The following is a 14,413-nucleotide window of genomic DNA, read 5'->3' on the forward strand; positions in this document are numbered from 1 at the left end:
CGTGTTACCAATAGTCACTGATTAATTACCACTAGTACTATCTTGCATTGAAATATTTTTAAATATTATTAACAATTTTACTCCACGCTGTATATATGTATGTTTATTGAAATTGTTTAGATGGAAAATTACTGCTAGAAACACAAAACAGAGTTCATCTTCAATGAATTCTTCACAACAAAAATCTGGAGCTCACCTTGATCTAAGAAAACGTATCGGTCAACAGAAATAACTTTAACTGCTGTTTAGTGGGTGGTAATTCATGTGCGAGTGGGCCACAAAAACGACTAACGTCACCAAGATTCGCGGGAGGGGTATATCGAAAATAGAGCACTCAAAAAATTTTATCGAGCCAAATTAGTAGAAAAAATACCATGTTACAAGCCTCAGAAATATCAGCGTTACTCGTTTATTTACTGGGTATAGTATTCGTTGGAGTTTATTTAGCCGTTATATCTAATTGAATCCAAAGGCAAGGTTTTTGTTGTTAGATGTCGTATTGTGAGGTTAAAAATAGGATGGGTCACGAAATCGAGACTTAACAAGTTGTTTTTACTATAAATACCTACTGAATACTGTCACTAGCACTTTGAATAGATTCACTAATTAGAATATAAATTTGGCAACCGCGTTCTATATTTTATAGAGGATTGTGGCCAAGTTTATCGTATATATATTTGATATTTCGTAAGAAACAAAATTAAAATAAGAAATAATACACCGAATTTATATAAAACGATGGCTATTACTACATTATAAATAATTTACCTTTAATGCATTGTTTTATATGCAGATACTTCACGTTCTTAATGTTTAACACTGTATACATATAATCACATCACTTTTAAACAAAAATTATGAAGTATAAATACGTAAAGTCCATTAAAAAATTATTTATTTACGTTTAATTTAGTGACGATAACATAATAACCTAACCATGTGTATATTTCAACTAAAAAATTGATACGAAAATGAATTTTCACTTTTTAAATTCAAATTTTAGCAATTTATGTTGTTTTAATACAGAATTTGTACAAAAATTATTTGATAATTCAATAATAAAGAATTAATTAATGTCAAAAGTCATTCTTCTTTTTTACGCGAAAGTGTCTTTGTCATTTGGGTACAACTAATTAAAGGTTGTATTGTATATAGGGACGAACGACCGATAAGACCGAATCGAGATACGAGTTAAACGCCGTACAATGTCTTTCAAAGAACATTTGGAAATGATCAGTCTCAATGAGACTCCATCGAAGAAAGCCAAATTCTGGCAGTCCTTCGTCAGATCCTTGAAAGGTTAGTGATGCAACTATCGTTTAATAGATGGCGCGACGCGGTACATACGACATATTTAATCCATTTATCCAAATGGATTTTTGTTTTTATATTTGTTTCAGGATCCGACGATTTAAGGGCTACCGATTCAGTCCATTCCCGCAGGGGTATCTTCCGTCCCATAAGCGACATACCAGAAGTATCATCCTCTTGGCCATTCACCAAATCTATCTTCGACGAACCCAGCGCCGCCGCCGAACGTATCCACGTTCCCGGCTACAGATACGACCCGTTACACAGAGATACCTACGGTTATTCGCCGAGGCCAATTTTTCCACACAACTACGGTTCTTTAGACAGATACCGGCCCGGTAGGTTCGAATACAAGCATTAGAAATCGCAACTGAAAGTCGTTCTCTCAGTATTTTATGTTTATCTGCCACTTAAAGTGCCTTTATGGACATTTTAATAGCTTTTAGAGTCCAAGCACGGGTCCTTGCACCGTATCGCGCTCCATTTCAAAATATTTCTTTCACCTTTACCCGTGTAATACTTAAATTGACGTCTGTATATTTTTTTTTTTGTTGATATTTGATAATATTTTACGTGTTGTATATCATTAATGTATAATAAAAAAAATTAAAATAATTTGTTGGTGTGCGCGCGCCCCTGCAAAAGCTTGAGCTACTCCGTAACATTTAATTGACACAATACAAATCAATCATTTGCGTTTTTTTACTGTTAATAATATTATTTTAATGTATTATATCGAATGGAGAATGTCGAAACTGATGAAAATACTATGAGATTCGAAAAATAAATGTAAACTTTTTATATACCCTGTACATCGTGAGTTTTCAATAAAAATTTGAAAGGATTCAACATAAATTAGCACGTTCGTGACTTGAACTATCATTTAAATCCACAGAATCGTGTTTAAATCGTGTAAATTTCAATACAGCAAATGCAAACTTTTTAAATACCCCGTATATCGTGAGATTTCAATAAAAATTTGAAAAGATTCAACATAAATTAGCTCGTTTCTATCTTCAACTATCATTTAAATCCACAGAATCGTGTTTAATTTTAATACAGCAAATACAAACTTTTTATATACCCCGTATATCGTGAGTTTTCGATAAAAATTTGAAAGGATTTAACACAAATTAGCACGTTCGTGACTTGAACTATCATTTAAATCCACAGAATCGTGTTTAAATCGTGTTTAATTTCAATACAGCAAATGCAAACTTTTTAAATACCCCGTATATCGTGAGATTTCAATAAAAATTTGAAAAGATTCAACATAAATTAGCTCGTTTCTATCTTCAACTATCATTTAAATCCACAGAATCGTGTTTAATTTCAATACAGCAAATGCAAACTTTTTATATACCCCGTATATCGTGAGTTTTCGATAAAAATTTGAAAGGATTCAACATAAATTAGCTCGTTTCTATCTTAAACTATCATTTAAATCCCACAGAATCGTGTTTAATTTCAATACAGCAAATGCAAACTTTTTATATACCCCGTATATCGTGAGTTTTCAATAAAAATTTGAAAAGATTCAACACAAATTAGCACGTTCGTGACTTGAACTATCATTTAAATCCACAGAATCGTGTTTAAATCGTGTAAATTTCAATACAGCAAATGCAAACTTTTTAAATACCCCGTATATCGTGAGATTTCAATAAAAATTTGAAAAGATTCAACATAAATTAGCTCGTTTCTATCTTCAACTATCATTTAAATCCACAGAATCGTGTTTAATTTCAATACAGCAAATACAAACTTTTTATATACCCGGTATATCGTGAGTTTTCGATAAAAATTTGAAAGGATTTAACATAAATTAGCTCGTTTCTATCTTAAACTATCATTTAAATCCACAGAATCGTGTTTAATTTCAATACAGCAAATGCAAACTTTTTATATACCCCGTATATCGTGAGATTTCAATAAAAATTTGAAAAGATTCAACATAAATTAGCTCGTTTCTATCTTCAACTATCATTTAAATCCACAGAATCGTGTTTAATTTCAATACAGCAAATACAAACTTTTTATATACCCGGTATATCGTGAGTTTTCGATAAAAATTTGAAAGGATTTAACATAAATTAGCTCGTTTCTATCTTAAACTATCATTTAAATCCACAGAATCGTGTTTAATTTCAATACAGCAAATGCAAACTTTTTATATACCCCGTATATCGTGAGTTTTCAATAAAAATTTGAAAAGATTCAACATAAATTAGCTCGTTTCTATCTTAAACTATCATTTAAATCCACAGAATCGTGTTTAAATCGTGTAATTTTCAATACTGCAAATGCAAACTTTTTAAATACCCCGTATATCGTGAGTTTTCGATAAAAATTTGAAAGGATTCAACATAAATTAGCTCGTTTCTATCTTAAACTATCATTTAAATCCCACAGAATCGTGTTTAATTTCAATACAGCAAATGCAAACTTTTTATATACCCCGTATATCGTGAGTTTTCAATAAAAATTTGAAAAGATTCAACACAAATTAGCACGTTCGTGACTTGAACTATCATTTAAATCCACAGAATCGTGTTTAAATCGTGTAATTTTCAATACTGCAAATGCAAACTTTTTAAATACCCCGTATATCGTGAGTTTTCGATAAAAATTTGAAAGGATTCAACATAAATTAGCTCGTTTCTATCTTAAACTATCATTTAAATCCACAGAATCGTGTTTAATTTCAATACAGCAAATGCAAACTTTTTATATACCCCGTATATCGTGAGTTTTCAATAAAAATTTGAAAAGATTCAACACAAATTAGCACGTTCGTGACTTGAAGTATCATTTAAATCCACAGAATCGTGTTTAAATCGTGTAATTTTCAATACTGCAAATGCAAACTTTTTAAATACCCCGTATATCGTGAGTTTTCGAAAAAAATTTGAAAGGATTCAACATAAATTAGCTCGTTTCTATCTTAAACTATCATTTAAATCCACAGAATCGTGTTTAATTTCAATACAGCAAATGCAAACTTTTTAAATACCCCGTATATCGTGAGTTTTCGATAAAAATTTGAAAGGATTCAATATAAATTAGCTCGTTTCTATCTTAAACTATCATTTAAATCCCACAGAATCGTGTTTAATTTCAATACAGCAAATGCAAACTTTTTATATACCCCGTATATCGTGAGTTTTCAATAAAAATTTGAAAAGATTCAACACAAATTAGCACGTTCGTGACTTGAACTATCATTTAAATCCACAGAATCGTGTTTAAATCGTGTAATTTTCAATACTGCAAATGCAAACTTTTTAAATACCCCGTATATCGTGAGTTTTCGATAAAAATTTGAAAGGATTCAACATAAATTAGCTCGTTTCTATCTTAAACTATCATTTAAATCCCACAGAATCGTGTTTAATTTCAATACAGCAAATGCAAACTTTTTATATACCCCGTATATCGTGAGTTTTCAATAAAAATTTGAAAAGATTCAACACAAATTAGCACGTTCGTGACTTGAACTATCATTTAAATCCACAGAATCGTGTTTAAATCGTGTAATTTTCAATACTGCAAATGCAAACTTTTTAAATACCCCGTATATCGTGAGTTTTCGATAAAAATTTGAAAGGATTCAACATAAATTAGCTCGTTTCTATCTTAAACTATCATTTAAATCCCACAGAATCGTGTTTAATTTCAATACAGCAAATGCAAACTTTTTATATACCCCGTATATCGTGAGTTTTCGATAAAAATTTGAAAGGATTCAACATAAATTAGCTCGTTTCTATCTTAAACTATCATTTAAATCCCACAGAATCGTGTTTAATTTCAATACAGCAAATGCAAACTTTTTATATACCCTGTATATCGTGAGTTTTCAATAAAAATTTGAAAAGATTCAACACAAATTAGCACGTTCGTGACTTGAACTATCATTTAAATCCACAGAATCGTGTTTAAATCGTGTAAATTTCAATACAGCAAATGCAAACTTTTTAAATACCCCGTATATCGTGAGATTTCAATAAAAATTTGAAAAGATTCAACATAAATTAGCTCGTTTCTATCTTCAACTATCATTTAAATCCACAGAATCGTGTTTAATTTCAATACAGCAAATACAAACTTTTTATATACCCGGTATATCGTGAGTTTTCGATAAAAATTTGAAAGGATTTAACACAAATTAGCACGTTCGTGACTTGAACTATCATTTAAATCCACAGAATCGTGTTTAAATTGTGTTTAATTTCAATACAGCAAATGCAAACTTTTTAAATACCCCGTATATCGTAAGTTGTCGATAAAGATTTGAAAGGATTCAACATAAATTAGCTCGTTTCTATCTTAAACTATCATTTAAATCCACAGAATCGTGTTTAATTTCAATACAGCAAATGCAAACTTTTTAAATACCCCGTATATCGTGAGTTTTCGATAAAAATTTGAAAGGATTTAACATAAATTAGCTCGTTTCTATCTTAAACTATCATTTAAATCCACAGAATCGTGTTTAATTTTAATACAGCAAATACAAACTTTTTATATACCCGGTATATCGTGAGTTTTCGATAAAAATTTGAAAGGATTTAACACAAATTAGCACGTTCGTGACTTGAACTATCATTTAAATCCACAGAATCGTGTTTAAATTGTGTTCACTTTAATACAACTCACTATAAAGTTTTTTTTTTAATTATTTCAAAGTTCTTGTAAATTTTTTACAGTTTATTCAATATTCGTAACGTATTATCGCAGTAACAGAAGTACCTTATTAACTATAGCTATCGTTTAGTAGATGGCGCGCAATGTTAAAAATAACGCCCATATTGTTCAATTCGATTATAAAATTAATTAATATACCCAATTGCATAATAATAAAAAATATTTTTCGAATGACTCATCACCTCAAATAAAGAACAACTTTAATTAGGAATGATTCATTAATAGAACAGCTGTTCAGTAATTGGGAGTCGTGATGTCATTATCGAGCGGAAAAATTTCAACAAAATACGTTCGCTAAAAAATGACTATTACGTCTTATAAATTCAATTTCGTTCAACTAATTTGAAAAACGATATAATAAAGAAGCAAAATAAAAATATGAAATACAAAAATAAATCGTATTTTTAATAAAAAATATTTTGAAACAAGCGAAATAGTGGGGATGATACGTATATACGGGGAAGCTTCTAATCAAGGAGAGTGTGTGTGTGTGAGAGAGAGAGAGAGATAGAGAGAGATAGAGAATTTAGTGGCGCGTGATATTGACACATTAGACTACACTGAGAAAAAGTTTTTATACATACGACGTATATGTAAATACTCAAATTTCACTTTTTTGTCATTATAATTTTGTTTAAATGTGTATTTTGACTGGAAATCATTCGTAATATACGAGGAAAGTTTAATTTGAGATATAATTATCGCAATAATTCCGCCATGTTTTGTTTTTTCAAGTCACCTGTCAAAATTTTAAATAAATTTGACATATTAGATTCATTTCGATTATCAAATAGAAAAAAATGTATCAATTATCGGGTAAATACGAAAAAAAGTCACGAATTAATTATTATTACGTGAAAAATTGAAAAAAAAAAAAAAAATTACGTAAATATTGTCCCGAAAGCGATACGTTTCGTGGAACAATTCATAAGTGATATCGACTACTTATTTATGTTTTCTCGGTGTTTTTAAGGTTTTTTTTCGAGTATATACACTTTTCGTCGTAAAATGATTTTAGCAAAATCATTTTTTTTTAAAATGTCAGCGTTTCCAGTTAACGCGTGACGTTCGAGCGGCTAGCAACGAAAACAAAACCGCGTAATTCATCTTAAATACGCAAATAATTTGATCAGGCACCTCCGGCGGACTAAATTTATACGGTTACACTTCGCGCGAATTGCGAAAATTTTTCGAAGGTCATCCAAAAATATCGCGCCCGATATTTTTTCACTATTTATACGATACCAAACCGCTCGAGTCGAAGTATTCCGTTCCGAACATGCGTCCATGTAAGTCTATTTATATAATCGATACTCGGATATAAATTTAATAGCGATAATAATACAGTGCGCGCTATCTATCGTTTACTAGACGAACTAATCCTAATCAAATGATTGAAATTGTCATTTTGTTTAATAGCATAAATCCATGGCTTACTTAACCTAATTGTTTGCTCCAGCGTTTGCCAGGGCGTACCACGATTATTTTTTCCCTACCCATTTGCATTTCGAGCGTTTATTTTTCTCGGTGTAACGATTTTTTAACCGAGGGAAGTGATTGGTCGCCTTGGAGGTAAGAAAAACGCTTCGCTTTTACCTTTTTTAACGTAGTATCGGCTTTACTAATTTTACAAATTAGTCCAGTAATTAACTATTTAAATAATAAATCGAGATTAAAAAATTTTCACCGTGTGTATTGATTAGCTTTCCATATAACGAAACCGAAGCCTTTCGACGCCGATGAAGCTTGGAGGCACCACGTAGATCGAGTTAAAGGTCGCGAACCGTCGCAATGGCCCAGTTCGATCTTCCACACCACATACCCGTTTTCTCGTTATCCGCTTTATTTGGTCTACAGTAAAAGACCGTCTCCGGCTGCCGAAAAGTACGATCCCCACCGATCTTGGCTGGACCATTTGGATCGTCTAGCCGAATTAGATAAATTGTATCCGACGTTGTGGCCTTCGATCGGAACCAAATCTCCGACACCGATCAAAGTAATATTACTTCGAAAACGAATTTTTATATATTTTTATTTGTATATCGATTGATTTCAGGCTGGCGAATTCGCTCCACGTCCTTCGGAAGTGGCTTTCAATTACGCCGGTCAACCGATCTACAGCCGCGGAGGGTTGTATCCAAGTAAGCGTCTTATCGACGACCTTTTTAACCCCTCTCCGAGCCTACCCGTTTCCGCCGTATCTCGCGACCCATTTTGGTGGGATTCGCCATTAAAACCCGCCTCCGCGTACACGCCTTTCGGCAAATCCCCCTTCTACCTTCGCGATTCTTACCTATCCCCAGTCAAGAGGACGTTCCTGTGGGACAAACACCCCATCAGGCCGTTCGGTAAGTCCCATTACTAACCAAACGATTCCCGTTTGAATCGGTTTCGAGGAAATTCCATCGTTCGCCCATCCGAATAATACTTGTCGATATTTAATTTGATATACACTGAGAAAAGTGTGTGAGTGTTGATTTCTATTTGAATTGAAACGAACGTTTCAATTTTTTTTTTTTAGTGTAGTTTTGAAGGTTTTTAAAACATTTTTTAATACTTGAATTATTTCAAAACGTATTGATTTGAAAGATTTTTCCTTGCAAGCCTTAAATTTATATAAAAACTCATTATTATAAGTCCTAGATTCAAAAAACAAAATAATAATTGAGTACGAGTTTTATTTGAAACATTTTCTTCAGTGTATGAATTGATTTACGTCAAAAACACTGACTAAATATACATTATAAGTCCTATAACTTGGATTAAATTATAAAAATTTGACTGGTTGATTTAAGTCCTAAAATCGTGAGGCACTTTGATTATTACAAGTCCTATATCGTTATAAATGTATGGAGAGAGTGGAAACTTCCTCAATTCGTAAAAATATGAAAAATTTGTATTAATATGACGTACAAATATTATTTGAATTATTTTTTTTTTCGATATTTCAATTACTTTGGAAAAAAATGTACTAAATACGTCCTAAACTGATAAAAGTCTTTTTTTATATGGTTTAAATTGGGGAAATATGGAAAATTATACAATAATTATGCATATAAGTCCTAAATTTATGAAGGGAACTCGTTATAGTAAGTCGTAGATTTGAAAAAAATCATAATTATACACAACTTTTATTTGAAACATTTTTTCCAGTGTATGAATTAATTTACGTCAAAAAGTCTAACTAAAAACACACAAAATGTATCGAAAAGTCTTTGTAAGTCCTATAAATTTGATTAAATTAGGAAAATATGAGAAATTATGAAAAACTGGTTGATTTAAGTCCTAAAACCGTGAGGCACTTTGATTATTACAAGTCCTATATCATTATAAATGTATGGAGAGAGTGGAAACTTCCTCAATTCGTAAAAATGACTTACAAGTATTATTTGAATTATTTTTTTTTTCGATATTTCAATTACTTTGGAAAAAAATGTACTAAATACGTCCTAAACTGATAAAAGTCTTTTTTTATATGGTTTAAATTGGGGAAATATGGAAAATTATACGATAATTATGCATATAAGTCCTAAATTTATGAAGGGAACTCGTTATAGTAAGTCTTAGATTTGAAAAAAATCATAATTATACACAACTTTTATTTGAAACATTTTTTCCAGTGTATGAATTAATTTACGTCAAAAAGTCTAACTAAAAACACACAAAATGTATCGAAAAGTCTTTGTAAGTCCTATAAATTTGATTAAATTAGGAAAATATGAGAAATTATGAAAAACTGGTTGATTTAAGTCCTAAAACCGTGAGGAACTTTGATTATTACAAGTCCTATATCATTATAAATGTATGGAGAGAGTGGAAACTTCCTCAATTCGTAAAAATGACTTACAAGTATTATTTGAATTATTTTTTTTTTCGATATTTCAATTACTTTGGAAAAAAATGTACTAAATACGTCCTAAACTGATAAAAGTCTTTTTTTATATGGTTTAAATTGGGGAAATATGGAAAATTATACGATAATTATGCATATAAGTCCTAAATTTATGAAGGGAACTCGTTATAGTAAGTCTTAGATTTGAAAAAAATCATAATTATACACAACTTTTATTTGAAACATTTTTTCCAGTGTATGAATTAATTTACGTCAAAAAGTCTAACTAAAAACACACAAAATGTATCGAAAAGTCTTTGTAAGTCCTATAAATTTGATTAAATTAGGAAAATATGAGAAATTATGAAAAACTGGTTGATTTAAGTCCTAAAACCGTGAGGCACTTTGATTATTACAAGTCCTATATCATTATAAATGTATGGAGAGAGTGGAAACTTCCTCAATTCGTAAAAATGACTTACAAGTATTATTTGAATTATTTTTTTTTTTCGATATTTCAATTACTTTGGAAAAAAATGTACTAAATACGTCCTAAACTGATAAAAGTCTTTTTTTATATGGTTTAAATTGGGGAAATATGGAAAATTATACGATAATTATGCATATAAGTCCTAAATTTATGAAGGGAACTCGTTATAGTAAGTCTTAGATTTGAAAAAAATCATAATTATACACAACTTTTATTTGAAACATTTTTTCCAGTGTATGAATTAATTTACGTCAAAAAGTCTAACTAAAAACACACAAAATGTATCGAAAAGTCTTTGTAAGTCCTATAAATTTGATTAAATTAGGAAAATATGAGAAATTATGAAAAACTGGTTGATTTAAGTCCTAAAACCGTGAGGAACTTTGATTATTACAAGTCCTATATCATTATAAATGTATGGAGAGAGTGGAAACTTCCTTAATTCGTAAAAATGACTTACAAGTATTATTTGAATTATTTTTTTTTTTTCGATATTTCAATTACTTTGGAAAAAAATGTACTAAATACGTCCTAAACTGATAAAAGTCTTTTTTTATATGGTTTAAATTGGGGAAATATGGAAAATTATACGATAATTATGCATATAAGTCCTAAATTTATGAAGGGAACTCGTTATAGTAAGTCTTAGATTTGAAAAAAAATCATAATTATAAACAACTTTTATTTGAAACATTTTTTCCAGTGTATGAATTAATTTACGTCAAAAAGTCTAACTAAAAACACACAAAATGTATCGAAAAGTCTTTGTAAGTCCTATAAATTTGATTAAATTAGGAAAATATGAGAAATTATGAAAAACTGGTTGATTTAAGTCCTAAAACCGTGAGGAACTTTGATTATTACAAGTCCTATATCATTATAAATGTATGGAGAGAGTGGAAACTTCCTTAATTCGTAAAAATGACTTACAAGTATTATTTGAATTATTTTTTTTTTCGATATTTCAATTACTTTGGAAAAAAATGTACTAAATACGTCCTAAACTGATAAAAGTCTTTTTTTATAAGTATTAAATTGGGGAAATATGGAAAATTATACGATAATTATGCATATAAGTCCTAAATTTATGAAGGGAACTCGTTATAGTAAGTCTTAGATTTGAAAAAAAATCATAATTATAAACAACTTTTATTTGAAACATTTTTTCCAGTGTATGAATTAATTTACGTCAAAAAGTCTAACTAAAAACACACTGAACGTATCGAAAAGTCTTTGTAAGTCCTATAAATTTGATTAAATTAGGAAAATATGAGAAATTATGAAAAACTGGTTGATTTAAGTCCTAAAATCGTGAGGCACTTTGATTATTACAAGTCCTATATCATTATAAATGTATGGAGAGAGTGGAAACTTCCTTAATTCGTAAAAATGACTTACAAGTATTATTTGAATTATTTTTTTTTTCGATATTTCAATTACTTTGGAAAAAAATGTACTAAATACGTCCTAAACTGATAAAAGTCTTTTTTTATAAGTATTAAATTGGGGAAATATGGAAAATTATACGATAATTATGCATATAAGTCCTATATTTATGAAGGGAACTCGTTATAGTAAGTCGTAGATTTGAAAAAAAATCATAATTATACACAACTTTTATTTGAAACATTTTTTCCAGTGTATGAATTAATTTACGTCAAAAAGTCTAACTAAAAACACACAAAATGTATCGAAAAGTCTTTGTAAGTCCTATAAATTTGATTAAATTAGGAAAATATGAGAAATTATGAAAGACTGGTTGATTTAAGTCCTAAAACCGTGAGGCACTTTGATTATTACAAGTCCTATATCATTATAAATGTATGGAGAGAGTGGAAACTTCCTTAATTCGTAAAAATGACTTACAAGTATTATTTGAATTATTTTTTTTTTCGATATTTCAATTACTTTGGAAAAAAATGTACTAAATACGTCCTAAACTGATAAAAGTCTTTTTTTATAAGTATTAAATTGGGGAAATATGGAAAATTATACGATAATTATGGATATAAGTCCTAAATTTATGAATGGAACTCGTTATAGTAAATCTTAGATTTGAAAAAAATCATAATTATACACAACTTTTATTTGAAACATTTTTTCCAGTGTATGAATTAATTTACGTCAAAAAGTCTAACTAAAAACACACAAAATGTATCGAAAAGTCTTTGTAAGTCCTATAAATTTGATTAAATTAGGAAAATATGAGAAATTATGAAAGACTGGTTGATTTAAGTCCTAAAATCGTGAGGCACTTTGATTGTTACAAGTCCTATATCATTCTGAATGTATGGAAGGATTTAAAACTTTCTAAATTCGTGAAAAATGAAAAAAATTGTATTAATATGACGAATAAATATCAATTGAAATTTTTTTTTCCAAATTTCATTTACTTTGGAAGAAAAAAATGTACTAAATACGTCCTAAACTTATTAGAATTTTCTTTATAAGTATTAACTGAATTAAATTGGGAAATTTTGCAACAATTATGCATATAAGTCCTAAAATTATGAAGAAAACTCATTATTGTGAGACCTAAAATCTGTATCAAGTGAAAAATATTCTCCAAGAACCAAATAAGACGATGAAGTCTAATTTTAAATATTTTTTGGCTGCTAAAAATATTGTAGCGCGGAAAGATTTAACTAAATTCGTTGTAAAATAATTATAAGTATTCTTTTGAGTCCTACAAATTGAAAAAAATATGAAAAATGAAGTGAAATATCTCTCAAGTCCTGAAAAACATTCCAAAATCGACCTAATTAGTATTAAATCAAATTCATAAGTCTTTTTAACTCATTATAAAAGACTGAATTCATTGATAATTCATAATTAGTATTATTTTGATGGGATGGTTTTTTAAAAGTGTTTTTTCTATACATTTCATACAAATATAATTATACTAATTTTTTCCCAGTTTTTTTTTGAAAAGGATGGCGGTTATTTTGGTAAAATTCCAATTTTTTTATTACTGTTTATTTAGATTAGAGCTAGTCTAGTGTAATTTAACAATCCTTGATTATATTTCATCCAAACACTAAATTTCGTGTACCAAAAATTCAAACAGAACGTGAATATTTTGGTTACTCACTCTTCCCCTTCCACAATTCCATTTTTATTTCACTCTAAAGTTTATATAATTTCATTATATTTTGTAATCGTAATCTTAATTTATTTCGTTAATTTTTAACAGTGTAGTTAACTGTCAAGTTAGGCGTATATTAGCGACTAAATATTCCGTCCATTTCTTAAGTAGATTATTTTATTTCTACTAGATAGGCAACCAAATCAACATAGTTGTATTAATAATCATCTATATGCACATTTTATTTTATCAACAATCTATTTATAATTAATTATTTATATCGATTACGATTACAATTATTATTTTTATTATTTGTGACGGTATTTTTCGTCTTTACAGCTGCCGTTTACTAAGTGGAAAGAATATAAAAAGAATGACTTAATGAGGAAAGATCATTGACCTACATTAAGCGACTGACTGGACATGTTATAACATTGAAACATTTGTTTGCAATTTATGTTTCAAATAAGTGTTCATTTTAACTAAAAAAAAAATATCTAAATCCGTTATACAACAATATAAAATATAAAACAGTGCCTTAAATTATACAAAATAATATTAAGCAAAGGAAAAAAAAATGTTACATGTAATTAATGTTTGTAACTGACACTCTAGGACGATCGGTACTGACTAAAAACGTGTCTCGCATTCCATCGAAATATATCCTCAAGACCGTCCCACAGTGCGGAACATTTTAAAATTGTAATTGGTTTTACTTTTTTTTTGGTAATAATACATAATACATAGCTTTACCAATTAATCGAATTTTATTTTTCCTTACATTAATCCCCCCCCTGTATGTTAATAAATAATCAAACTAATCATAATACGTTATCCAGTGTTGCCAGATTTTTTCTAATAACTGAAATATAAAGAATCTTAATAGTAGTGACGTGTCCAGAATTTTGTTAGTGGGGGAGGGGATGGATATAAGTCCACGAAACCTCCGGGGGGTCTAAAAGGGTTCAAAATGTTTTTAAATGGTGTT

General features: G+C 29.2%; 2 protein-coding genes across 11 annotated transcripts in view; one reads left to right on the forward strand and one right to left on the reverse strand.

Annotated features, from left to right (window-relative positions):
- The window catches only part of LOC130452203 (T-complex protein 1 subunit epsilon), a 26,223-nt gene extending 25,143 nt beyond the window's left edge, over nucleotides 1-1,080 (reverse strand). The window contains exon 1 of the mRNA XM_056791503.1: nucleotides 769-1,080. The gene's annotated coding sequence lies outside the window, so the exon portion shown is untranslated. The remainder of the gene's footprint in view (nucleotides 1-768) is intronic.
- LOC130452212 (uncharacterized) overlaps nucleotides 1-14,185 on the forward strand; it is an 18,593-nt gene extending 4,408 nt beyond the window's left edge. For 2 of the 10 annotated variants that reach the window (XM_056791527.1, XM_056791526.1), the window contains 5 exons: nucleotides 1,156-1,299; nucleotides 1,401-1,649; nucleotides 7,722-8,014; nucleotides 8,075-8,159; nucleotides 13,765-14,185. In XM_056791527.1, coding sequence (XP_056647505.1) covers nucleotides 1,206-1,299; nucleotides 1,401-1,649; nucleotides 7,722-8,014; nucleotides 8,075-8,159; nucleotides 13,765-13,778 — 735 coding nt within the window. In that variant the 5' untranslated portion in view covers nucleotides 1,156-1,205 and the 3' untranslated portion in view covers nucleotides 13,779-14,185. Of the gene's footprint in view, nucleotides 1-359; nucleotides 473-1,155; nucleotides 1,300-1,400; nucleotides 1,927-7,721; nucleotides 8,015-8,074 lie in introns of those variants that run through there. The other 8 variants (XM_056791518.1, XM_056791524.1, XM_056791512.1 and 5 more) reach the window with 6 other exon arrangements.
- Nucleotides 14,186-14,413: the final 228 nt, after the last annotated feature.

The sequence above is a fragment of the Diorhabda sublineata genome, chromosome 1, assembly GCF_026230105.1.
Source record: "Diorhabda sublineata isolate icDioSubl1.1 chromosome 1, icDioSubl1.1, whole genome shotgun sequence".
Lineage (NCBI taxonomy): Eukaryota > Metazoa > Arthropoda > Insecta > Coleoptera > Chrysomelidae > Diorhabda > Diorhabda sublineata.